Below are 27111 nucleotides of genomic sequence, written 5' to 3'. Positions count from 1 at the left end.
TGGTGGAGTTGTCTGTCTGCTGGTAGGACAGCCAAGAAGACATCTTCTTTGATGTGATGGAGATGTTTCTTTAGTGCTGGTTTCAGACAAGGTGGCTTTTCCTCCTGCCAAAGGAGCTTCATGGTCTGTGGCTTGGGCTGCACAAGCCTTCCATATCTTTGTCTGTGCTGATCAGTCAGTGCTGAGGGCAGGAAAAGATCAGTTGCTGGGGTTTAGCCTCGCTGTTGGGTCTAAACTAATGAAGGAGAACAATTGGTCTATTTCTGTGTTTGTATGGGCTTAATGTAGCCTGGAGATGTCTCTGCCTGAATGGACAGGCTGCAAAGAACTGCTTGGCTGGGGAGGGCACTTGCTGAACCCCTTCATTTCAAATATGTGTGTTTCACATGAGACAAGTCTTTAGCGATGTCTTCCGCCACAATTTTGCACCTTCTGCTGGACACTGCCCTCTTGTTGACCATGCAGCGGCAATGCTTCCAATGGTTGGGTTTGTTAGACCCACAAACTCTACCTGTTGTATGCCAGCTGTTCCCAGCACTGTTTTGCTTGGAGCCTGGTTAAGAGGAAAAAGGGGAGACTTGTAGGGTAAGAACAAATAACTTCACTGTTGGTTATGCTAGTTGCAGCTGTCCTCCCATTTTTATTTCTGAAACTCAGACAGATATATTGCCTCCATCTTCTCCAGTTGACTCCTCTTGGCAGGTTTCAAAGTTTAATGTTTAGAGCAGGTACAATCATAGAATGGTTTGGGTTGGAAGGGACCTTAAAAATCACCTAATTCCAACTTCCCCACCATGGACAGGGACACCACACACTGCCCAAGCCCCCATCCAATCTGGCCTTGAACACACTGCAATGGCCTGGCAGAGGAGACAGGATGGTGTTTACGGCCCAGCTGGCCCCAAAAGCAGCCTGGTTTGCCCCTTGCTCCTCAATAGCATCAGCAGATCGGCTGGCTGCTGGGGGCTGGGGGCAGAGCCCTGCTGCAGCAGGTGCAGTTGTGGGGATATTACCCCTCTCTTTCCGTGCCTCTCCAGTGGTCCCAGTTTTTCCCTCCCCAACTTTCCCCTTCATGATCTCTTAGGGAAATGTATTGGAAATGCACCTAACAAGTTACATTTTGCTGCCGGCATTTTTTTTCCCTTATGATTGTACTCTAATATGTATTTTTATTCCTTTCATAGTTTCAACCACCCCAATATACACTCATCATTTTATATTAAAAACATTTTTGCAAGCAAAAATAGCTTTTACATAGAAAAAAATCAGTTTCACAAAACCTGATTTTTCTAGCGGTCAGCTACCAGGTGGACATGCAAGTTAAGCACGTGTTTCTATGCTGTCCAGCCCCACAGTGCTGTTTGTACTTCATTTGTGCCCCTTCCCTTCACTCATTTATTTAAAAATGTGACATGCTCATCAGGGGTTCTCTGGGGAAGGAGCCTGGGCTTCCTAACACAATGTACTCTGAGCTGCTCACCTGGGTCCATTCTCGGTGAAGAGCTTGAGCATATCATGGATCCTCTTTGCCAGTAGGATGTTTACCTTCAACATTTGTTATACACAGCAGGACTGGACCTCTTGAGCAGGTTCTACCTTGCTTATGAACCTTTCCTGAATGTCAGCTTGACTTTTAAAACACTAAACAACATCTAAAGCTATTTTTCTGAAGCTTTTTTAGCTAAGATAGATGTTAATTGGCAGGAGGAGCATCACCATCTGATGCTTTTGCCAGGGTCAGTCTGTATTTTGGAGGATGGAGCCAAGGATCTGAGAGTTTGGAGATAAACTTTGAAGTTGAGCCTTGATCCTCTTCCCTGAGGGCCTCTTTGGTTCCATTTTCATTTACTTCACCAACTTGCAGACAAATGTGTGCTTTGTTTCAACATCCCACCTGACGAATATGAAGCCCATGGGAAGGGTGAGCGTGGCTCCAGGTGCAGGTGGCAGTGGTTGGTGGAGCCATCTTTGGTGGGACCATGGTTGGGCTGCTGAAGGATTTGGTTTCAAATGTGCTGAGCACCCAAGCCCCAAAAAGACGTATCTCCACTTAATGTTGAGTGTGGAAATTGTTCCCTGAGATGTAGAAACAAGGGTGGATGAATTGCTAAATGGCCAGATGTAGAAAGATTCCCATTTGCCTGCATGTTTTGGGAAATGGCCCCAAGTACAGCTCGTCATGCTTAGTCCATTTTGGCAAAAGCCTTGATGTAGATGTGGTCCAAGTGCTGGGCATGCCTTGCTTAGGTGGGGTGCACTTAAGACATTGCCAGATGCATCCATGTTTGATGTCTAGTTGGCGTTATTTATCCAAATTTTTATCTTGCAGCTAAATGAATTTATTTCTTAGGAGAGTTTTGGCCACCTGAAATTTTAGTCTGCAAAACTTTTTAATATTTCATCTGATAGAGATCAGCCCTCAGATAGAGATCACTTTATAAAAGAAAACTTTGCCCATTTGTCATTGTTTTAAATCACCTTTTAAATCACAAAGCTGCTGGGGAAGCTCTTGCTAAGAAAATAAGTTGCTCACAGATGGGAAAAGCACCATCCAACAGCAACAGCGTCAAGAGAATATTTGGCAAGGAGTTTGCAGTCCCAAGCACGTCTGTATTGGACTGGTGGACACTGATTCTCAGCTAACAAGGTCTGGTACCACTAATGTGGTCTGGCCAGGAGCCTGCAGAGAGGCTATGAAACAACACAAGAATGACACCAGTGATGGAATCAGGGCTAAGAACTTCGACATAACCTCAGCTGTCTCCTAGAGCTGGGAGGGATGCAGGACCTGTGCCTTCCCAATCCCACAGATCCAGGGGAGCATGTTTCCTACGAATTTCTCTTCATTTCGCACACCAAGATCACAAGCCTGCTTCTGCTGAGCCCCAAGGTGTCCTGTTTCAGGTCTGTCCCTGCTCGCTGGCCATCCATGGATAATCTCATCCCACAGCTCTATCCCCACATTCCACAGAATGGGAGGTCCTGCTGCTTCTCTGTCTGGATGATGTGCAGTGTGATGGGGGTGGAAGAGGCTGTTTAAAAACAAATCCTACTTCTGACCTCCCAACAAACAGGGGAACAACTGAACTTGCTTTTTATTAAGGAGGAAATTCTGTAGACTGTAAAAGATGTTAAAAAAAAACCCTAAACAACCAAACCCCCTTAAACTAAGTACTGCAGTCTGTTCCTGCTTACAGAGCTTTGCTCTGGATTTTAAGACTTTAGGGATGGTGAGCACACAAGTTCTGTACCGACCACTGCCCTGGAGGGGCTGTTCCCAGATGCATGGTAGGATGCATCTGAATAATCACTCCGTTGTGTTAACAAGGAGGGCATCTGCCCGGCTGGGGACTGGCAGAGCCCCCTTCCCACTGGTTTGGGAAGGCACTTGCCATGAGCTGTGGCAGCTTTGGCTTGCGTGAGCTTTAATCTGAAGTTGGAAATGTTTTTAGCCGATCTGTGTTAATGTTGAGTGGAATTAAAATGCATACGAGGAGACCACGTGACACCCTCCGACCTCCCCCTTTTTGTTTTTTTCATCGTTTTAACGGATTCCTGCCAAATCGGACTTGCTGGTGCCTGGCAGGGCTGGGCTGCAGCTGCCAGCAAGATGCCCGCCGTCTCTGTCCTTTACAAGGGAGCCATCATCATCAGCAGGTAACCCCCGCACAGCTGGGGCAGGAGTGGGGCAAGGGACGTGAGGCAGCCCTGGGGATCCCAGACTACCTCCATCAGGAGAGCCAAGGGTGATCTGCTGTGGCTTCCCCAGGACCAGGGTTCGATGGCAGGGATGGCTCGTGTGCAGCAGAAGATGCTGAGGACATCTCCACTAGTTCCTGTTGTTGGGTATTTTGCATATCTGGTATTAGCAAAGCTCACTCCTGCTCTGCTGTTCGTGCATTGCATCAGGAATAAAAGTTGATCATATCAAGTAGGCATCTGCTTTACCAAAACCTCTGTTCTTACGTCATGTTTCACCCTGGGTTAAGCTATTTCTGTTTACTTGTGGTGGAGTTTCCTTGGTGAATTACTCCGAAAATCTTGGCGGGCAAATTGAACCAGTCTGGGTCCAGGGCTGCTTGGGTTTTCTGGGATGCCTTCAAGCTCTGTTTTCTGACAGCCAGATGAGGCCAGTTGTTTGTCTGGTCTCTTGGATATGCAAAACACTGTGAGAATACCAATGGGAGTTATTTTTAATGAGGAGAAAAAGCTTCTAGTCTGAATCTTGGAGTTCAGTGCCACTAGCTTTGCAGAACAACTCAATATTTTGAGAGGTATTTTGGATGCCTGCAAAGAGAAGCCCCTAAGGTTTATTCCTCTCCTACATCCCACTGGACTCAGAGGTGTCTATTGTGCCTTATGGCGTTGTCCTTCCTTGGTTACATCCAAATTTGGGATCTGAAATTGATTCAGAAATGCCTTTTCTCTTGTATGTTAAATCCTGGGAAGTGGAGTGTTGTGGGAGCCTCTCAGCCCTGTTTTCCCACCTCGCACGCCTGACTCTGGGTTTCTCAGAACAAGGTCCATGCATCCTCATGGAGGTGACCACCATGGGCCACCCAAGAAGGAAAACTGCTGGTGGATTTGGAGTCTGGGTTTCCAGCTAGGGCAGCGTGGATCTGGGTGCTTTCTGTGTCATGTATTTGGGATGCCCACCTTGCTGGAGGATGTTTAGGGGGAGACTCTGGGGCAGTTAGGAGTGTTCCTTGGCACGGGGGAAACTCAGGTGTATGACGTTCTTGCAGCCACTCTGGCTTGTGATGAGAAGCTCCCACCCTTGCCCTGGTGAGGCAGGAACTTGAAGCAGCCCAGCAGATGTGGCATCCCCCTCTTCCAGCCCCCTTGCCATAGGGATGGAGATGACCTGTGTTACAAAACCTTGGGAGCAGCTCACACCCAGCTGTCATCATTACAGGCTGGCTGTATTTGTGAAACTGGTTTATTCCCAGTACATTGGTCCGAGCTCTGATCTCATTTCCCGGGAGCCGGACAGCTGTCCAGCCCTGTTAATCTGGGGTAATGAATCACAGACAAGACCATCAGATTTGCTGGGTGGGGAGGATGGTGTCCAGCCTTGCACATATTCTCTCATTTATCTGTATACACTTCGGAGGAGGTGGAAGAGGGCTGCTTTTTGGCAGCGTGGATTTAATATGCGAGGCTGTGTCCCTCAACTTGTGTGTCTACACTGTTCCATGGACAGTTTCTAGGGTGATAGGAAGCATGTGCTTGTGCACGTGTTGCTTGGATGCCCCTGCATCTGTCCAGTTTAGCCAATGAAAGAAAGATGCTTCTCTTCTCTCTCCCAGGACACTCATGGGACCATACGGGATGGACCGAACTGTGCACTGCTTTGATTTCTATGACTGTGCAAACGGGCTGGGTGAGTATTGATGCAGTGCAAGGGACTCTGGGGTGGGCTGGGGCAGCTTGCATGTCCCCCTGGTCCCCAGCACATATGTTGTGATGTGCCTTCCTCTCTGAAGTTTTATATCTCACCAAAGTGCTCGTTCCTGTGCCTGCCTGTGTAGAGCATTCAATAGCACCTTTTGCAGCTGAGAGTTTACAATAAGGTCAGAACCCCACCTGATTCTCTGCTGATAGTGAGCAGCCACAGTGCTGAGCTGGGCAGGAGCCAGGGGCCAGAGCCCCGCCCTTTTCAGATTTTTCTGCTGAATTAAGTTAAATTTTAAAACTAAAAGAAAATAATAGTAATAATGCTACAACCCCAAGCCCTTCCCAGCTGCCTGTCTCCGTCCTCCTGCAGGAAGGGCGCCCTGGGGCAGTGGGATACCTCCCCAATGAGCGATGCAGGACATTGCAGCTCTCCTGGGGAACAGGCTGTTTGTGTCATTTTTGGCAAGTTTGGCCCACAGGTAAGGGTATGAGCACCAAGCGAGTCAGCCACCCTTCCACAGTGCTCTAAACATCAAAGCGTGGAAGAGAAGAGAGATGGTCATACCCACGTGAGGAAAATACATAAGTGAGGAAAGCCATGGGTTCATGCAACTCAGTCCAAAAGGATCTGCTATAGCATTTCATCTGACCTCCATGTATCCAGCAGTAGAAATACTGATCCTCTTTCATGGACTTCATAAGAAGTTGCAAACCTGCAACATCAAGATGTCTTGGAGTCCACCACCCAGTCTGCTCCATAAGCTTTATTTGCAAGAGCAGCCCATTATCGCACAGAGCAGCCATGGGCCCTGTGGTGAGGTCCCTGGGTGACCATCTGGGGACTACTCTTGAGAAGTCAAACTCACCAGAGAAACAAAGTCAGGATTCCTGAAGCCTGAGATTAATTACAGCTTCATCACTGGCTTTTTCTGGCTCTTGGGTAACAGGGCTTTCTACTGTGGAGGAAAGGCTTTGCTGACTCTTCTGGTCTTCTGTTCATGGTGTTTACAGGAGCTCAGAGAAATGTCTCTGCTGGATGAATATGATATTTTAATCTCCAGAGGTGGGTTTGGTTGAGTTGATGGAATTTTAGCTGTTGAGTTAGATTGGCTCGTTAAAGAAGGAGACCCAGAAAATCCTTGCTGGACAGCTGCTGACCTCTGTAAGAGGGGCACAAACGTCACAGCCTGCTGCGAGCCGCTTTGCTGGGTTCCAGCACTCCTCCTCTCCCCCAGTCTGTGGCCAGGGGCTTGTGACATTGATTTTCTAATGCTGTCATCAGCTTTCTTCATTCTGTCTTATGAGGCTTGAAATGCTCAAGGCAAGCAATTGTCCTCCAGAAATCATCCCTCTCTGCTGAAGATCAAGCAGAAGCCCCATGTCTGCCATAGGTGTAGCTGCTCAGAACGTTTTTTTGAGGAAAAAATATGCCTCCAAGAGTTTCTTACGTTGGGATGCAGTTGTTATTACAGCAGAGCTTCTTTCAGGCAGCACCAGCCTGCTTAGTGCTGTCATGGCAGGTCAGCGTTTGGCCCCAAGTCTGTTGCTCTGTGGCTTTAGGTGGAAGCACACATGTGAACTTCAGCAAAAGTTCAAAGAGGTTACCTGGTGGCTCCTGAAACCTGCACTTGGAATTAAAGGACAGCCATCAAAGAGGAGTGCTGATTAAGAAGCATTTCTCAGAAACACTGAGATCCCATTATCTTGACCTTCATCTTCTTAGGACAGGGCAGTGAGTGATTCACTTCCAATCTGTCCCTTCCTCCAGACAGAAAAAGCTGGCTGGGGCTGCAAGATCGACAGAGAGATTAAGGGAAATGTAATTGAACATTGCTAGCTTAGGCACAAAGCAGGAGGCCTCTCTCTGTGCAGACTGCCAGGAGCACTACACGGCACCCAGTGGGGTTGGGATGCACCGGAGATGATTACAGTTGGGCTAAACAACCAGATTAGCCAGGACACCCCTTGACCCATGGGACGGGGAGCCAGAAGCAGGTGCGATTATAGCCTGAGAAGTTGAGAACTGCAACACTGGCATTAATGGGAGCAGGATTAGATATACCAGAGAAACTTGAGGGTCTTGAAGAATTGCTAAGAATCTAAAGAAAACAACTGTCTTGGTCAGTCTACGCTGTTTGCCCACCTGGAGCTTCCCTGTAAACATTTATTCTGCAAAAGGGAAAATATTGGGGATGTGGGCATCAGCTCCAGGACCTTTGCCAGAAAGGAAAGATTAAATAGAGGGATCCAAAATAGGCTAGATTATCTGGCCCTAAGTATGACTTAATAAGCATTATACTGGGACTTTGATGCTGTGATAATTAAAGAGCCGTTATTTACCTACACTGAGTCCCAAATAGAAATGTGATTGAAGTGTTTATAAAATACGAAGACTCCCAGGAAGGCTGCCACCACAGTCTTTGGGGCTGTGGGTCTGTTGCATGGCCTGGTCTGAGTCCTGGCAGGGGCGTGGCTTTCCTCCTCCCCACCCTGGCAGGGATTCCCCAGTGCCTCTCTTGGGGGACAGGACTGGTATTTGCAGAACCTCTGCAGCAAGGCAATGGGTGGGAGGGCAACACAGGCAGCAAGTCTGGTTTGCCAACAGGAGAGTCAAGTCAGGGTTTGGGTTTTTTTCTCAGCAAAGTTTGAGCATGTCCAGGAGCAATACTGTGAGCGATCACCGATTTTAATAACAAGATCGGATTTTCTCCTGACTTCCTTGGAGATAAAGAAGGATTTGTAGATACTTCAGCTATATTAAGCCATTATTACGGTTGATTTGCAGACACACAAAGGAAATGAGCCATTATTGCCTTAGTACCCTGGCAGAGGAGCCTGTCACAAGCAGGTCCTGCTGGGTGATGCTACAGCTGTGCCTCTTCTGAGATGCCGATTTTGACATGTTTTTTCTAATGCATTTTATCATTCCTGATTATATCACATACTGCTGTGAAGAAAGATGCAGGGTGACTTCTTGAGCTGTCAAGATATGATTCTATCACCTTGGCTTAAGCAGGACCTCCAGTGTATTCCTTGCCTGGGTGAATGGATGGGGCTTTGTCTCTGTATGACCCCACCATGGGTTTCCCAACCCCATCCCAGGTGTGAGTGCACTCCCCAGGGTCCCTCTGCCAGCTGGAGGCAAAGCCCAACAGCAGCAACCCCAGCCTAGCCGGGAGCTGAGGAATTTTTCAGCTGAGCACCCTCAGCGATGGGCACATTTTCCTTTCTGCCAGTGGGCTTTGGAGATGCAGCATCTCTTCCCTGCTTCGGCCCATATGCACCTGGCCTGTCCCCATGCCCTGGTGAGGCTCGTGCCTCTCAGAGACTCCCCTTTTGGGCAATATTTCAAATTTTAGTGCATTTCTTTGAAAAATGCAATGGAGAACAACATCGGTGCCTTTTCTTGAGGTGTGTTGCCATGAGTTTCCAGCACAGTTAGTAAAAGAGCTCCTCCCCCATCAAGGCCAGGGAATGAACTTCAGCACTCAGATAGGGCTTGGGGTTTTGCACTTGGGAATAGCAGCAAGTGATCCATGTAGGAATGAAATGAAAAATTGTGATAGCCTGGTTTTAGTCACAATTTTAATGTCAAGGTGTCTTGAGAGATAAGGCCTTTCCTCAGAGGTAGCTGAAAACTGGGAGAGTCCTTAGATCAGAGCTTGGCCTATAAAAGGAAGAGAACAAGGGATGGAAATAACACCATTTTCCCAAACAATCCTGATCCAGGGTGTTCCAACTTTCTTCCTGCTTGTTTCAGAAAGAGGTCTCATGTTTTGGGGAAGGAGCTGTGCTCTGGTTTCTCGCATGGGGTCACCTCGTGCATCCTGGGACCCTACCAAGGCTGAGAACAGCTCAGGATCCCACCAAGGCTTGGAGCCGCTCCTCACCCTAGGGCAGCAGCCAGAGGGTGAAGCTGGCTTGGCGTTGGCTGTGCCCTCTCTGCTGCGCTGCTTGCCCGCAGTATGCCCTCCCAGCCAAAGCAGCAAAATGCCTGACCGGCAGCTCTCAGAGGAGATTTGATAATTAAAGCCAGGGTTTTAAACCCTTCTATCCACAGCCTGGATCTTTGAAGCAGGACTTAATGAGCCCTGGACAAATAAGTCTCTTGGGCCTTTTCCTGCCAGCCAGCTTATGCCAGCAGAGTGTGTCCCAGGGTGGAGAGGTGGCTGTGCGGAGCATGAACCCTTTGCCAAGGTGTTACACCTGAGCCACCCTGCCACAGCAAGAGGTTCAGAGCCCGAAAAACCTCATCTCTGCACCCTGAGCTGCTCCTCCCAGGTCCAAACACTGATAAAAAGTGGCTGCCGTTGGTGTGCAGCTCTGCCATTGGTGGCAGCTTCAAGGGCTGTGGTGGAGATGCTGCTGGAGCCTGGCAGGCAGAGGAGCTGGCAGCAGGGATGTTCTCACCACTGTATTGAACTGGGGCTTGTTTGGATGTTGCACCTCAAAGGAGGTCTCCAAGGGAAAGTGCTGGTCTCCAGTAGTGTTTCACAGGACAAGTCCTACCGGAGACACAAGCACAGGCTGGGGCAGCAGTGGAAACAGAATTGGAAGCGGATTCCTTCCCACCAGTGATGAACACGGGGTTGGGGGAAGGTGGTGCCTCCGTACCTGTGACTGTTGGAGAAGTTTTGCCTTCTGCTTTGTTAGAAGCAGATGCTACCCAATGCCTTTAGCCTCTGTATTGTAGCAGTTGCTGCATCCCATTGCTTCTGCTACTGCTTCTGTAGTGTGGGGAATACGTGGGGCTTTCCACAATGGGTTTTAACAGGGGTGTTGGGCGGTGCCAGGGTGGCCGGGAGCTGTAACTAGGGCTGCATGCCTCCAAGACAGCTTGTGGAAACTGCCTTCCTTCTACCTTTGTGTCATGGGTGCCTCTTTTTCTCCAGGTATTAAGGTAATTGGTGGCATCAAGGAACTCACTGGGGAAGAATATGGAGTTTATGTCAAGAGGATCCTTCCAGGGGGTGTTGCTTATGCGGATGGTGAGTTACATATGGTGTGGAGTAGCACAAAGTCTGAGAAAAGCCAAAATCAAATGTATTTATGACATATGTTGCCTTATTAGACATCAGGTGCTTCTTCCCAAGATCTCCAGCAGTGTGGGGTATCTTTTACTGTGTTTTTTGCATTGTAACATCCCATGGCAGCATTGGCTTGGCTTCTACAGCAAATATACCAGTGCTTCATGTCTCTAAAGCAGGAACTCACTGTGCTGCCCCTCCTTTCCCACGTCCCACTGGCTCTCTGTGGCCCCAGAATGACCAGAGATCCTTTGGCAAACTCAGCTCTGCTCCAGGCCCCTGATTTCATTCTGAGCATCTTCAAACGAGGTGTGTTAGGCAGCCGGGCACTGTGGTGTTCACCTGCTGTAGTTTCGGATGGGGTGAGGGCTGTCCCAAATGTTACAGCATCATTTTTCCATCTAATTAAGACAAATAAATCCAGAACTGGCAGGAGTGCCACTCATGGTTTTCTACCTGACCTCAGATTGAATTAAGTAAAAGCTTTGTTGGGTTTTTTGGCATTTACTTTTGTAGCTCCCTGCAGCGGAGGAAGGGCTGTGACACCATCACAGGTTGTTGAAGGAGGCTGCAGAAAATTCATCCATGGACAGCTTGAAAAACAGGTTGCATGAGCATCTCAGGATAAACCTATGAATATTTCATCCTGTCTCAAGGCAAAGGGAGGAACAGCCCAACCTCTCCCAGTCCCTTCAAGCTGTATTTTCTGCCATTTCTATCTATTATTTCTCTTCTCTAGGGCGCCTGCAGCCAGGAGACCAGATCCTAGAGGTCAATGGAGATTCCTTAATTGGGGTTACAAGCGAGAGGTACCATATCCAAACAAAAAGTTCCTGTTGATTTTGTATAATTCTCTGAAGTGGTTTGGGCTGCAGGTTGCATGGAGGACACCAGGGCATCACTTTGTTTGCGCTGTGACACAGCCACGCTGCTCCAAGAGTCAGCTTGGGAATGATCAGACAAAAAGCTTCTACATAAAAATAGACCAGTGACCCCAAAGTGTATTTGTGAGCTATTCAGATGTTTTCCCAAAATGCTGGTTTTCTGACAGCTCCTGGTCGAGAGCGGCAGCAGATGGAGTAGGGGTGCAAGTTCCACAGCTCCCAGCGCAGGAGGTCAGCCAGTGCCTGAGGCCAACAGTGCTGCTCTGTGCCGGGGATTCCCTCCAGAGCTGCAGTCCAGCCCCTCAGCTCCCTGCGTGAGAGGGTACAGCACTTCAGGGGCTCCTCTTTTCCATTAAGCATCGTGCTAACCTGCACTGCCTTACTCTTCTGCATGGCATGCTTAGGCTGGATAGATGCTTGAGAGGCAGCGTGAGGAGCTTCTCCTGCTCCCAAACACCCAGACCAGCTAGGTAGGATGAAGGAGGTCCCTAAGGACATCTCTGCAGCTGCTGGGTGGCTGTGTCTGGCCCCAGCAAGCTGCCCCAGCTCCCCCGGGGATGCGTGTATTCTGAACCAGAAAGTAGCTGTCCCTGAAACAGAGACTTCCAAAGGGAAGACATGTGGTGAGAGGTGTTTGCTCACCACCACATGAATCTTCTGGGTCTGCTTTGTTATCTGTTATTTATTGCAGAAGGGAAAATCAGGCTGTGACTTGGCTGCCCTCCAGCTCCAGTGCCAGGGAGGGAATGGGGCTGCTCCACGGGTGTCCATCCAAAAAAGGTCACTTGGCTGCTGCTGGGGTTTGCCCAGGCCAAAGAGTCTCTGCCGAGTTTGCCAGGAGCTTTGAGACACAGCCAGGCAGGCTTGGTGGAGCTCTGCATGCCTTGACATGTTGTGGTCCTTGTCTCACAGGGCTGTGGACATCCTGAGGACGGCGTCAGCCACCAGCCACATGCGCCTTCTTATAGCCCGCGATGACGATGCTCGGTAAGGAGTGTCATCTCATGCCTGGAAGGGGGATGACAGCATGCATAGGCACTAAAGCTAGACTGCCTTTGAGCTAATGGGACTCCAATACCGTGGTGGAGATGGAGGTGGCCAAGGGTCTTTAATAACTGTACGCTGCTGGGAACACTCTGGAGCAGTAATAGGAAGGGAAGTAAAGCTGCAGACCTCCATCTCAGCACCCAGCAGATTTCTGCAGGCATTTTCCCCAGCTAGGACCAGGGCAGCTCCATTAAGCTGTAAGGTGGCACAGGTTCCTTCAGCTTTGCTGAGTGGTGCTGAGCTGCCCATGGCCCATCATGGAAATAGAGACAGCAGGACCTTCCCTCTCCTTTCCAGTTAGATCTGTAGAGTTAAGGTCTTCTTTCCACAGGTGATCCCTCCTTCTCAGGTAGGATGGGCAGTTTCTCCCTGAGACCTCTCCCGTTGCCGCTTCTGGGAAAACCTTCCCTAGAGATGATTGGAGGAGAAGGGAAAAGCTCATTTTTGTCTTGGCTGGATTTAAGTTGTGTGAGTCAATAATGGGTTCATTAGAGGGGGCAGGGTTGTGGAAGCCAAGGTATGGGATTTATGGGATCTCTGGGAGATCTGGCACAATGTGCTGGAGCACCCTCCCCATTTGAACAGACACACAGGTCTGGAAACTTGAGATGCACCACCGAAATGAGAGTGGGTTTAGGCCAAGCGCAGCTGCAGACAGGCAGGCTGGAGTGCCAAGGCTTTGTGTTGTGTATGGATGGCTAACGATCACACAGCTGTTTGCTAAACGTACCTGCAGCCCGTGAATGATGGAGATAATGATGGTTTTATTCCTTATCCATCAGCAGCTGTGGAGCACTACTGCCTTAGCAGAGAGTGAGAGTGCTGTAATGACAGGGGTGAGGCTAATTTTGATACAGTAATATCCTGGCAGAAGAATTATTTGCTATTAATGATGGGCTGCTGTTACCTACCTCTATTCCACTCTTGTGGTGACAATAATGTCTCAAACTATTATATTAAACTCAATTCCTTCAGCAGCTGCTAAGGAAACACTGGGTGAAGTGAGCAGGTCACCAGAGCCAGGCTGGTGAGTTTTGACCCTCGGGAGTAAGGATGTGCAGGATGCACCTCTGCTGCAGCAGTCACTGTGCTGCCTTAGGGGTGGAAGTGGCAGTGGGCATCTCCTGATGTCCCCTTTCTGTGCAGATGGTGCTGGGGCTGGTTCCCAGTGAGAGGGTTGGATTCCCACAGCCAGCAGCTCCCCGTGCCCAGCAGCTCAGGGCTTGCTCAGGGAAACACTTTTATTTCCCAGCCAAAGCCTCTGGATCAGGTTTTCTGCTTTTGCCCATGTTGATCTGTCTCAAGCTGTTCAGGCATCCCGATGTGCCTTCTAATATCTTAAACTGCAGCAGATGTTTCTTAAAATATATGCCTGCACAGCTTTGTCAGCAGCTCCAGCCCCTTCCTGCATCTGTCGGCAGCCCCCAGTTGCTGCCAGAAAACCGGCCGCGGGGGACTGGGAGGGCAGCAGGGCTTGAAGCAATTGCTTTGGCCTCTGTTTGCTGCTGATTGTCTCTTAAATCTGTGAAAGGTCGGAGGGCGGGGAAGTAATCAGGTTAGGTTTTTTTAAAGATTTGCAGAGATTTCCCTTACGTAATCACCTCGAAACTGTTTAATACATGCACACATATCGCTGGGATTAGGGGCTGTTGCAAAGGGGGGGAGGATTTTTCTGCTTTTTGCTTTTTGTTTTTTTCCTTACTTTTGCCTATGTTTTATTGTTGCCTCTTTATCTTTTAAGTCCATCCTTGTGCGTGGGTGAGCAGACAGCCCTCTGGGCTCTCTGACTTCCCAGGACCAGCAGCTCCCGAGGTGATGCCCATGGGGCTGCAGAACCCTGAACTCCCAAGAGCTGAGGGTAGCCTCACACCTTACCACTGCACGGCAAAGTGGCTCACAAAACACAAAAGCTGAAGGAAGGCATGGGGAGGGGTGCAATTCAGTTTATTTGCAGATAGGCACACATAAGTCATCTTCATAAACCCCAGGTGCACAAAGCATGCCGGAGGAGGGAACACAGTGGCTCTTGGTTTGGAAGACAATCCAACTCGCCTGCCAATGTTCCCAATGACTCAGCTAGGCAGCATTTTGTTGTGGTTGCCCTTGGGTGAATCTGACTCAGAAACATTATTATTTGTCCCTGGAGTTAATTATAGGTCCAAATTACCTGTGCTCTTAATGGAACTCAGCCCTGGTGTGTACAAGATGCACGTTTTCAGCCTGTCACATCAGCCGTACTGCAGAGAGCAGCACTAATGCCAGGGCTGACAGCAGAAAATTCAGATTTAGAGCTGGACCCACTGTATTTGGATGACGGCTGGATGTGATTTTCATTTGTGCTCATCTTTAGCTAATCAGGGTAATTTTATTGCATATGCATAATTATTGTTTATTCATTCTCAGCCTGAAAATTACAATGATTCCTTGTTTCTATGCATTGCACATCCCGGTTTGTCAGGTTTATCACTGTGAAAAAGCCTGTTTGTGCTGCACCTTAATATGATAAAATGCTGAATACATTGCATCTTCGCATGATACGCACAGTCATCAGGGTGGAAATGGGTTATTGTATTAACAGGGTTGGCACAAGCAGTAAGAAAAGCTGTCTGCTTTCCTACAAACACATAACCAATGCAACAAAGATCCAGGTATCAGCAGAGAGGCTCCTGCTGGGTGGTAGGCTGCTGCTGGAGGCAGGCTGCAGGTGCCCAGCCTGCTGCGAATGCAAGGGAATCCCTTTTTTCCTGCATGTGACAGTGGTATCTCAGCCTGAAGGCTGGTTTTGAGCCCTTGGTGCTAAACTGGACATCAGTGCTGGGGCTGAGTCCTGTGACCCAGGAATGTCCCAGGATCCTTGGGGAAAAACATGCGTCCTGTTACCCAAAAGCAGAGATGCACTTGCATGGGGCACCACTTCCCAGGTATATATTGACAAGCAAAGACAAGTGGCACGATGTGCTGCCCAGCACAGCCAGCATGGAGGGCTTACCAGCTTGGGATGTGCTGGCTCTAGCAGGTCTGTGCCAGGATGGACTTGGGCTCCATGCCGGAGATGCTGCTCCGGAGCATCATCCCAGCCAGGCAGCGGTGGAAACACTGCAGCTGCTTCGAGCTGGAAGTGAGAAAATCTGCTTTTGTGATGCTTTTGCAGTGCTTTGTGTTCACAGTTCCCCCTGACCTGCAGGCTTTGTTTATTTGAGAGAAGCTATTAATTTACCTGATGTCACCAGCTGCTCTTTCTCCCTCATCTGTGGTGCAGAGCTGAGGTTTGCAGATGCTCTGCTCTCATGTAACCTTTGATGTAGAATTCACCCTCTGTTCTCCCAAGAACAAAAGGGCAGGACAAAGAGGTATTATGAGATAGAACAACAATATTCCACAGGAAGACTGACCCCCTGCTGCTTAATCCGGAACAAAGTCAGCCCACAGCTGGCTGACACTGGCAACCCCCCAGTCCGTACCACTGGGCCAGCTGAAAGCTGTGCAGGTCCCAGCTCTGTGACAGGGATCCTCCAGACCTCAAATGTCTGTATCTTAAGGAAAAAGAGCTGGAGAAGGGATTGTTAAAGTGAACTTTCCACCTAAAACAATCCCACATTTTGTTTTCTAGATAAACCTGGGTGTTGTGGACTTGCAGACACCTGACATCTCCAAAGGTTTCAGTAGGGGTCAAATTTTAAATATTAAAGACATTTTCTGAAGTGTCTTAGTGTTTGAAAGCTCAAAGCAAGGCTTGTTGGCGTTCCTTCAATGGACTTGTTTATTAATCAGTAACGTTTGGGCATCACCTGCCTGCCTGCCAGTTCCTTCAAATACAGCACTGAGCACAAAATTAATTCTCAGGAGAATGACATCCAAAAGTGCATTGCTGGCTGTAGGGATAAGCTAGTCAAGTTAGTCATAGGTTTATGTCCTTGGTGGAACCAGGGCTTGCAGTATTGACCAACAAAGCAGGAGTTGGGACAGTTGTCCATGATGCAGCGTTTAGTCACATCGTCCCTGCAGCTAACAGCTGGGCTGGGCCCAAGTTTGCAGAGCGACCCTGAGCTCAGAGCTCGTTGTTCAGGCTCTTCAGCAAATAATGATAAATATTCCTTTGTAGATGAGCTCAGAAACACAAAATAAAGAACAACAAAGAATGTACAAGTCATACGTGACCTTGCTTATAGCAGTTTGACAGCAAGAGTTGGTGATGAGGTTTGCATTGTTTAGCAGGATTTAAGGCGTGCAAGAGCTCCAGACCATTTGCATTTGCATTGACTAAGAGTTTTTTAGCCATTGTTTTAAGTTCATAACCTGTTCTGTGCTCTGATGGATTATTGTCTGAGGAAAATGTAACAGTAGCCACAGAAACACCAAACCCAAAACAAAAACCCTGCTACTGATGGCTCGGTAGCCATGTTAGCGTCCAGCACGTTAGACCTGCCGTTCAAACAGGACAAGGAGGGACAAGGCCACCCAGATGAGTTACCAGTGAAACAGGAGTGTGAATCACTTTTAGAAATACAGCAGTTTCACTGGTAAGGTGCAAATCTTCTGCTAAGGGCAGATCCATCCAAGGCTTAACCCAGGGAAGAGCAAACTGCTGCTCTGGGGTCATAGGATCATAGAATCATGGAATGGTTTGGGTGGAAGGGACCTAAAAGCCCATCCAGTTCCAGCCCCCTGCCATGGGCAGGGACACCTTCCACTTGATTAGGGGGATCAAAGCCTCATCCAACCTGGCCTTGCATACCTCCAGAGATGGGGCAGCCACCACTGGTCTGGGCAACCTGACTAGGGCCTCCCCGTCTACACCATCCTTCCATTTTCTCAGGGCTTTTATCTCTATTGCCGTGTTTACTGCTATGAAACTGGTAGTGAGAACAGTTTTGTGGAAGATGGGGTCTTTGAACAAAGTAGTTGTCTTCTTTTTAAGGTCCTGGGTATAGTACATAGAGACAATAGTGTTGATGCACAGTGTTCACCAAGGCATTCCATTGAGTATTGTGTGACATAGATATAAAATTAGCATCAAATAGCATGAATAAGGCTTATATTTGATGGCAATAATAGATATGGCAGGCACTGCTCTTTGAAGTTCATTAAGGAGCTGTTTGTTAATGGGAAGACATAAATTACTGAGAGCATTTCCAGTAGGAACCTAAAGAGCTGATGATTCATTCATCGTTTAATATTGTTGACTCCCATCTAGCCAATAGTATGACATCTGTCTTGGTAAAGTACACAGATGACACAACATCTGCTGGTGTGTAAGAAGAGTCTCCTTGCTGAGGACACTTTGCTGTGGCTGGTTGCCTACAGCCTTGCCTGGAGCTTGTCTGACTGTCGCTCACCAGTCGCAACCAGACTCTTCCTGTGGCTACAGCATCAAGGAGGCACCTTCCCATGGGGATTCCCTCATGCCTTCAAAACAGACATCTAAGGTTGTTACCTTGGCCACAAAAACAATACTTTCAAGGCCTCTCCCCACTGCCTGGCTGCTTATTTAGTGACACCTGTAAGAAATCAGTCATCCTTTAGGCTCTTCTCTCTGTCAGAAGGTTGGATTGATCAGGTAGTGTTGGTTTATGAAGGCAGAGGAGTTGCAGAGGGACAGCTTGCTCCTGGGAACAAAGAGCTGGTGTGGCAGGGATGGGCAGAGGAGGCTGATGCTTAAACATGGCATCCTCTGTGAGAGGCCAATAGCAGCTCAAAGAAGGATTACAGAAACGATGCAGGAGGTGGTAAACATGGTTAATGGTGGTTCTTAATAGGGGTTTAAAACCTCAACATGATAGACTTGGCAAAAGGAAAGTCACAAAGCCATTCACCTCTTGTGTACAGGTAGTTACAGCTCCTCAAGTATTTGGCACACGTGGGTAGTTACACGATGGTTGAACTCGACCTGGAAGGGAAGCATTAATGAAGGCCCTTGGGCACAGAGCCAGCTTTCCAGGGGTTTCTGTGGATGAGATTGCTTTGCATAGAGGCAATATAGGAAGCAGGGCGGTTTACATCAGGACAGAGGAATCTTGCTAAATGTTTGTGAGCTGCCATTCCTCCCTGCTCTTGAATTCACCAACAAGCCCTTATGATGTTGATATCTGCAAATGTAGCATGTGCGGAATTCAGCATGAGCTGCTGGGGAGAGTACACAAGCCTCTGCTGCCCCAGAATGCTTTCTGCGTGCAGCTCCACCTGAACAGTTTCCAGGGCAGAGAAAGAGCACACTGAAGCTCCAGCCCATGACAGGAAATCTGTACTGCCATGAGGTTGATTATCAATCAACCTTAAGCTTTGCACAGCCTTTCAACACCATGAGGTTATACCTTTGTGCATGAGAAAGTTCTGTCTGCTTCCCAAGGCTGGACAGAATCAGCCATGTATGCTTGAGAGTAAATTACTGCCAGCAGAAACACTGTTATCGTATCATCAGGTGGGAAACAGTTTTGAGCAGCAGCTGACTATTTCATGTTTATCTTCCAGGAGAGAGTTCTCTGAGCTATTGGAGAAGTTTGGCTCCCAGAGCAATACGGGCTCAGCACGGAGCTCGCCAATCCTGCACAGCGGCAGTGAGTAGATCAGCCTGCCTCAGGGGGAAATCGAAAGCCCCTCTCTATGCCAATAGAGTCTTCTTTAGCCCAGTGTTGTTTTGAAGGAGTTTTGGATTTGTGTAGGTGTTTGGGTGGAGTTTCAAAGGAATAGAAGTTCTGTTTATCCTTATTGGAAGCAGTCAGCGTGTCCCTGGGCGCAGAGCAGCAGCCACAGCCGGTCCTGTGTGCGCAAAGTGCCCAGCAAGGCAGCGGGCACCAAATGAGGTGGCAAGGCAGCCTCCATGGAGTGAGGGAGGCGCAACTGAACTGGAGTCTTACCAGCTTCCAGATCCCCAGATTTTGCTTAACCAATGTGCTGGGCAGGTAGCCCCAGCAGTACCCATCTCTGCAGGTGCAGTTTCCTATTATGAATTTCCAAAGCATTCCAGCAATTGTTTGTTCAATTATCATTATTTTACATTGCAAATGGAAAACGCCTAATGGAATGCAATAAGGTTAACCTAAGCAGGCTGCACCAAATCGTGTGTGTGGGAAAAGAAGGTATCCCCTGGCTTGGTGTGCTACCAGAATGCTGTTAGCCGTTCCCCTGTGGCACAGATACAGTCCCATGCAGGAGTTGTGCTGAGGAGGCTCTCCATGAACGATAGACTGAGGGCTTCAACCACCAGGTGGCTTTCCCCAAAAAGCTAGGGAAATGGTGTCAGCTGTCAGTGGCAAAGAGGGGAGGAGGGTGATGCTGGAGTATTTGTATTCCTTGACTGACTCTGACTTTGCTGTTCAGGTCGATACCTGGAAAGTACATCCTCAGGCTCCTCCTCACGCTCTCAGAGCCCGCTGCTGCTAAGCCCTGCCAATTCCCATGGCCCCTTTGTTGGGAACCCAGCGCACACCCCTCACACGCAGTACGTACAGGGCCGGCCTTGCAGAGCCTGTCCTTTGTTTCAGTCATGAAGATATCACTAAGTGTCTAACACTGTCTCAGGGGCAGATGCAATAAATAATTCCAGTGCGTGAAGAACTGCTTTGGGCAACCTTATGTCCTCTACCCTGTTGTATCACCACAATGGCTAGGACAGCTCAGCATCTTCTAGAAGTCCTTGTCGTGGTGGCATCTTGACTGTTCCTGGGGAAGCCTGTGCCCAAGAGCTAGGAAGCTTCCCATTTGAGGCAGTCAATATGTCTGCAGCTTGGTTAACAATGCAAATGCTCCTCTTCCTTCCCTCTGAAACCCCAGGGAGAAGGCTTAGAGACAGCTGAGAGGAAGCTGCACATCACCTTTATGAACAATGCCATGAGCGGAGTGTTTCTGGGAGGCCAGTGGTGTTTTCAGAAAGTGTTTCAGGAGCTTATTTGCTATTGCCTTGCTTTCTGGCATGTTGGCATGGTGCAACAAGAGCACAAGCACTGCCCTCTCGATGCAAACACTCCTGACGCTCTTTGCTTTCGTGTCAACCAGCGGTTGTCCAGGACTCTGTCTGTTGTCCAGACAGAGTCTATGCATCTCTCAGTCTATGCATCTTTCAGTCTATGTATCTCCTCGTGGTGTCATCTGAGGTCCTGCCAACCCACTGAGCAACAGGACTCAGATACGATTCAGTCTCACCCAGACAGTGTCTGGTATTTTTATTGGAATTGAAGGCTTCAATGCTGCAGGTTGTGACATCATTTTCCTAAATATTTCTTAGAGCAAGGTTTTCCATGAGATGCGTACTGAGTGAGTGCTGCCCTTATTCTCGATGGGCCACTCTGGGGGTGCTGGCAGTGTGCTCTGTCCCTGGGATGTCTGACCCCTGGGGATGGCACCACTGCACAGCGCAGGGCTGTTATGCACTGGTGTCAATCTGAGGCGAGGGATGCACAGCTGATGTTGCATTTGAAGTTATTTGATTACACAAGAATCACCAGAAACTGCATACCAGTTGGTGAGTGGCTGCTGTGCAAACAGATTGAGAAGGAGAAAAGCCACCTGAATGCAGACCGTGAGGAGGCAAAGGCTCGCTGACCCTTGGATCCCACCAAATCCTTCCCTAGCACCTCTCTGCTGTAATGCTGCCACCGACCCAAGGGTGGTCAGTGAGACTTGTGTTCCCACAAACACTTACGGCAATTGCTAAACCTCCCTCCTGGCACGGAGCTGCCTCTTGGCTGCTGTTGAGCAGGCAGTTCTTGGAGTGAAGGGTTTACTGCTCCATTTGCGGTGCAGCCTTGACTGGGATCTGTACCACAGCCACAGCAGTAAATCACAGTGTGGTGGCTACTCCATAAAGGTGCTTAAGGGCTCATTTCTTAGGGCATCTCACAGAATCTGGAACCCAAACCTGAGTTAGGACAGTCAGCTGTGCATTTTGACCTTCACTTTGACGTTCGCTAAGGCTGCTTTAGATGACCAATCTGTAAATTGCTGTCTAGTGATTTAGCTAGATTCAAACCATAACCCCATCAATCTTTCATGTGCTTCTGGATATAATAACCAAGAGTGCCAAGTATATTCTGGCTAAACCTTCAATATCATCCCTCTTTATTTTCTAAATGCTAATTAGTGTTCCCCAGTATTTGGGATTACGCATGGCAGTCACCTCCATAATGCTGAGCAATATCTACTGAGAAACTTGAGCCCTCACCTCTTCTTTCCAAGGTTGGATGCAAGAAAAGATGCAGAGGCAGAAATGGATGGGAGAAGTTAAAAGGATCATGCATGGAAAGAAAGCAAGGAAATATTTGCTCAGTGACATGGGGAAATAAATCTGAACACCTTGAGTCACCTGCTAATGTGTCTCCCTTGCAGCTACTCCATTGAATCAGGAATCCAGAGCATTTCTATAGCAAAATCCTCCGGCTTAGGACTGACAGTCAGTGGTGGATCTAACAGGCTGGATGGCCCCATGATTTATGTTCAAGAGCTTATGCCAGATGGTGACTGTTACAAGGTAAGCTCAATGGCTTTGCAATGGAGACCTCTCCAAGAGGCTGTAATTGTTCCGAAGCAGCTTTTCTAAGAATGGATGAGTAATGCATTGCACGGACTAATGAGGATCTGTAGTGCGGGAGAAGGCTTTGGGCAGAGAGATGTTTCTTCCCAATGCTCTGACTTTCTCCTTCTTTGTTTAGGATGGTCGGCTCCGACCTGGTGACCAACTAATCGCTATCAACAGAGATTCTTTGGTGGGCATCACCCATGAAGAGGCCAGAAAAATAATTGCAAAAGCCAAATTCAGGTGGGCATAAAGTGTGTTTCCTGTCGTCATCACAGCGCTGCTGAGTCTTAGGCAGAAATGCCTTTTGAATGTTTGGCTTCAAGAAGCCTGAAGCATTTTAGTCTAAAGTGTCCTGATAAGTGGTCATATAAGGAAATTTTGAATGTATGGATCATTCTGCAGTGTAATCTAGCCCTTCCCAATGTTATTCTCCTCATGAATATCCCTCATCGCTGCCCAGCAGAGTTCTGCAGTTCAAAGAAGTAACACGGCTGCTGGAGATCCAGCTCCACTGGTGCAGCCTACGTGGGCTACAGTGAAATTGTCCCAGAGAAAGATCCACAAGCATAGGAGTTCTGCAAATCTGTGTTCTTTTTTTTTCCTGTTTTTGTTAATAAAATGTGCTATATTTGTTTTTTGTTTAAGACACGAGGGAAACACAGAAGTGGCCTTTATTCCTGGAAAGGGACGGTTACACCCTGGACTGTCAGTTCATAATAACGTCCCATTGCCACCTCCAAAGGCTGTGGGGAACGGGCTGAGCTCCTGCAGACTGAAGGTCCATGTGAGGTCCCCAGAGGTAGGTCAAAGTACATATCAAAATGGACATAAGACCTGTTACCTTTCTTTGATCAGAAAACTCTTCTTCAGAGACTGCAGGGTAGTCCTGGGCAGTGAGAGTCTGTGATGCTGATGTGTAGCCCTATAAAAGCAGGCACTGGAATATTGTTTCTTACACCTTGGGTTTGAGACAGTGAAGGATCTGTGAAGGTAATGAGAAGAGTGTCTTCTCCAGGGCCTGCATGCAGACCTGTTTCAGAAGTCTCTGGTTCTAAAAAAACAAAACCCTTCTGTGGATGCCAAGCTGAATCTCATTCAGTACCAGTCACAGGGCTGGAGGGGATCTTGGGAGTCGGTTTGATCTCTTCTCCTACCCAAAGGCAGGAACAATTCTTTGTTCTTAAAGAACTCTGACGAGGATGAACCCGCAGCATTCCTAAGCAGCCTGTTTCTGTTCTTCATGAACCTAATGATAAGGCAGGCTCATTCTTCCTGTGAAACTTCACTCCATGTTGTGTTTGCAGAGACAAGTGCTGGAAGTGGTGTGTGGTGAGACAGGATTGAATCACACCACCCTCATGATAATTTAGTTCTGTGGTTGGGTTCCGTGCATTTGTTGCTCCTCTCCTGGACTAGTGTGTTGCCGGTTGTTCCTTCTGCTCTCTTCCACATAAACTTCCTTTAGAAAAGGCAGGCTGGAAGTTCCTTTCATTCAAGCATCATTCATAAAAGATCTTTCTTTCCAGATCCAGTGGAGATGTGGGCTTGCAAGTATGCCACATCCACGTTGCCTTTGTGTGTATCAGGCTAGAGATGCACCTGTGGAAGTCAGCCTTAGCCCACACAAATAGAGCTGAGCACTGTCGGTAGATCCTTCACCATCCAGCAGAAGCTGTGCTCCTGTAACATCATGCACCTATGTGAAATTCCATTGCCAGCTGGAATTAAATTGCACCTTTCCTGCTAAAAGATGGAACTGTTAATGAGATCTGGGCTTCCATGCCAGGGAAAATGTGCTAAGGCACCCATGCTGCCTGTTCGTGTATCCTCAGCACTAGAACTGTGCCCCTTTCTGCATCTAAGTTCATAGAATCATAGAATCATAGAATATTTAGGGTTGGAAGGGACCTTAAAGGTCATCTAGTTCCAACCCCCCTGCCGTGGACAGGGACATCCCACTAAATCAGGCTGCCCAAGGGCCCATCAAAGCTGGTCTTGAACACCTCCAGGGACGGGGCACCAACGACTTCTCTTGGCAACCTCTTCCAGTGTCTCACTATTCTTATGGTAAAGAAATTCTTCCTAATGTCCAGTCTAAATGTGCCCCTCTCCAGTTTATACCCGTTCCCCCTTGTCTTATCACCACAAGCCTTTACGAATAGCCCTTCTCTAGCTTTCCTGTAGGCCTCCTTCAGGTACTGGAAGGTCGCTATAAGATCTCCTCTGAGCCTTCTCTTTTCCAGGCTGAACAAGCCCAACTCTCCTGTCTTCATATGGAAGGTGCTCCAGCCCTCCAATCATCTTTGTAGCCTCCTCTGGACTCATTCCAACAGCTCCATATCCTTATCCACGTTCCTATCCATATCCAAGTTCCCTGCTGTGGAAGCATGATCTCGGTGGTGCTCAGCATGCCTGCCCTGTGATTCTACTTTTCCCTCTTACTTCTGGCATTTGGCAAAGGGCAGGCACTGGTCTTAGCTCCCTGCCTTTCTCACTGTGATAATTTTCTGGTTTGGGCAAATAGAACCATAGAATCATGGAATGGTTTGAGTTGGAAGGTACCTCAAAGCCCATCCAGTTCCACTCCCTGCCATGGGCAGGGACAACTCCCACTGGATCAGGGGGCTCAAAGCCCCATCCAGCCTGGCCTTGAACACCTCCACGGATGGGCTATCCACCACTTCCCTGAGCAACCTGGCCAGTGCCTCCCCAACCTCATTGTGAAGAACTTCTTCCTAATGCCTAGTCTAAAACTGCCCCTCTCCAAATAACACAGCAGGCTGTGGTCAGACTCAGGACCTTGCTGGTAGGTTGGATGCAGAGCTTAAGGGAGAATCTTTACGGAGAAAGCATGCAGAGGCAAATCCATCCTCAGCTCTCAGTTACTGTAGTGACAAACTCAGTATTCTGTGTGTGACCAGGGATTTTGAGATGTCTCAGGAATGTCCCTGTTGCCGAGTGCTGCCAGAGAAACCCCTGGAATGCCTTTTGGCCCATATGCACCATATGTGGTGCCTTTGCTGTTTATTAGCCGGATCGGTTGCTCTCTCTTGACCACCTCTATCTTCTGCTCCCCATTTGTACCAACAGATTCTTCTTAACAATTCTCTGTGCTGTTTTGTCTTGGTTTTCTAGAATAGACATGAAAATCACTTTCCTGTGCCTTCTTTGTCACCGGACATTTGCCCACCAGAGCTTACTGTCTCAGGTAAGAGCCCTGCCAAGTTCCTTTCTGTGGGTGGGTGACAGATGCAATCTTGGCTCCTCAGGGATGAGGGTGATGAAATTAACTTTTATCAGTGTTTATGCTGCTGTAGTGGAGTCTAACAGGGTGATGGTAAGACTCAGACAGCTAGGAGAGAGGCAAGGCAGCAGCTTGGCTTGCTCAGCAGGTAGTAATGATGTCCGTGTTTGTCTGTAGTAGCAAAATGCTTCACTAAAACAGTCAAAGGACTAAGGTGTTCATAGGAGAAAACTTCTTCCACTCAGAGCCTGTTTTTCATGCAGTGTCTTTGCCCACATGCAAAGCTCATGTCCGACTGCATCCAGCAGGTCACATTCCAGGCAACATTCCTTTCTGATGGGAATGGGTGGTCCTCGGTGACACAGTATAAAAAAGTCAGTTGATGATAGTTGTAATGGATCCGGCAGCCCTGGGCGTCATACAGGCAGTAAGGATGCCCTCAGTTGGTCAAACTGGGAAATTGCTTATAGATGTGATTAAGACACATTTCTTTCTGCATCCAAACTCCATGGTTTGTTTACTTTTCCATACTGTTTTTTCTCTCCACGCTCTGAGTCCTGTACTGAGCTCTTAACTTTTGTGGGAGAGACCCACTCTGTTCACCAAACAGGACAGCAGCAGGAACTCAAATCACTCTGCAGCGTCACAGGTCCCTCAGGAACCACAGGGAATCTCAATAACTCACATGACCCAGTGTTCAGGAAGATGACCTCCAGCAAAATACCCGATGTTCCTGTGACATGTCCCCACTCAGAAGAAAAGCTGGGCTTTCCCTAGTGAGTTCCTGGCAAATGCAGCCCATCACACTTGCAGCCAACTCCTCCTGTCCCGCGTGCTGCTGAGGCACTGGCCCTGCTTGCAGATCCCTGTGCTGTGTTGTAATTTCCATCTGGAGGGCTAAGAGTGAGCGTTGCAAGGTAAATTGTGTTTAGTCCATACCTGGAAATACCGGAAGAGATGGAGGGCAGGCAGTGCTGGGCTGGGCGTATGTCAGCGCTCTGCTCCCGGGGATCCCTGTCTCGCCTCAGGCTGGCATCAGCCTCCACCTGCCGTGCTCCTGGGCAGGGACTGCCCTGCTCTGAGCACCCTGCAGCTTTGATTTCAGGCAAGCTCTCAGGTGGCTATGACCAACAGCCAGAGCTGCTGGTGATGGGGAGCAAAGCCATGGGTCATGCAGGCAATCCAGCAAATCCCGATGACCTAATCGCTTCCTGACTGAGCTGGGAGATTTCATTACACGTGGGTTTCTGATGTGAAATGCTGAGGAGGCTTTGTGTCAGCGTTGTCATCCATGAAAACAGACAAATATTTTTGAAAGAGCAGCAGCAAGGCTTGGAGCCTAGGCCAGTGCCTCTCTGTGGGTGCCTGATGGATACCCTCTGTACAGGTGTGTCCAGAGCTGACAGCAAAGCCATGAGGAGCTAATCCTGATTAGCCACACATCAAGAGGTGACAGCTCTGCTCTTGAACTTGGAGAGTGAAGTGGTGGTGGCCAGTCCACCAAACCCATTTGTTACCTCTTGCTGCTTCCCAGCTGCTGGCGTTAGCAGAGTGGATGAATCATATAATCACAGAATCACAGAATGTTTTGGGTTGGAAAGGACATTAAAGATCACCCAATTACACTCCCCTTGCCATGGGCAGGGACACCTCCCACTGGGTAAGGCTGACTAAGGCCCCATCCAACTTGGCCTTGAACACCTCCAGGGATGGAGCATCTACATCTTCCCTGAGCAACTTCCAGGGCCTCACCCCCCTCATTGTGAAGAATTTCCTCCTTATGTCTTGTCTAAATCATCCCTCTTCCAATTTAAAGCCACTGCCCCTCATCCTATCACTACATGACTTTATAAAAAGTCCCTCTCCAGCTTTCTTGTAGCCCCTTCAGGTACTGGAAGGTCACTATAAGGTCTCCTCGGAGCCTTCTCTTCTCCAGGCTGAACAACCCCAACTCTCTCAGCCTGTCCTCGTGCAGGAGGTGCTCCAGATTAGGATGATTAG

At 48.5% G+C, this 27111-nt stretch overlaps 1 protein-coding gene across 11 annotated transcripts in view; it reads left to right on the top strand.

Annotated features, from left to right (window-relative positions):
• LOC104068218 (syntaxin-binding protein 4-like) overlaps positions 1-27111 on the top strand; it is a 50737-nt gene that overhangs the window by 10634 nt on the left and 12992 nt on the right. For 8 of the 11 annotated variants that reach the window (XR_008452447.1, XR_008452448.1, XM_054080912.1 and 5 more), the window contains exons 2-11: positions 5310-5383; positions 10290-10385; positions 11164-11233; positions 12221-12295; positions 18824-18909; positions 19673-19793; positions 21677-21818; positions 22000-22106; positions 22512-22665; positions 25002-25074. Coding sequence is in view for 9 of the 11 variants with exons in the window: in XM_054080912.1 (XP_053936887.1) it covers positions 5310-5383; positions 10290-10385; positions 11164-11233; positions 12221-12295; positions 18824-18909; positions 19673-19793; positions 21677-21818; positions 22000-22106; positions 22512-22665; positions 25002-25074 (998 nt within the window). In the remaining 2 variants the exon portion in view is untranslated. Of the gene's footprint in view, positions 1-3397; positions 3658-5309; positions 5384-10289; positions 10386-11163; positions 11234-11293; positions 12089-12220; positions 12296-18823; positions 18910-19672; positions 19794-21676; positions 21819-21999; positions 22107-22511; positions 22666-25001; positions 25075-27111 lie in introns of those variants that run through there. The other 3 variants (XM_054080915.1, XM_054080914.1, XM_054080917.1) reach the window with 3 other exon arrangements.

The sequence above is a fragment of the Cuculus canorus genome, chromosome 15, assembly GCF_017976375.1.
Source record: "Cuculus canorus isolate bCucCan1 chromosome 15, bCucCan1.pri, whole genome shotgun sequence".
Lineage (NCBI taxonomy): Eukaryota > Metazoa > Chordata > Aves > Cuculiformes > Cuculidae > Cuculus > Cuculus canorus.
This window is presented reverse-complemented; position numbering and strand designations above follow the sequence as displayed.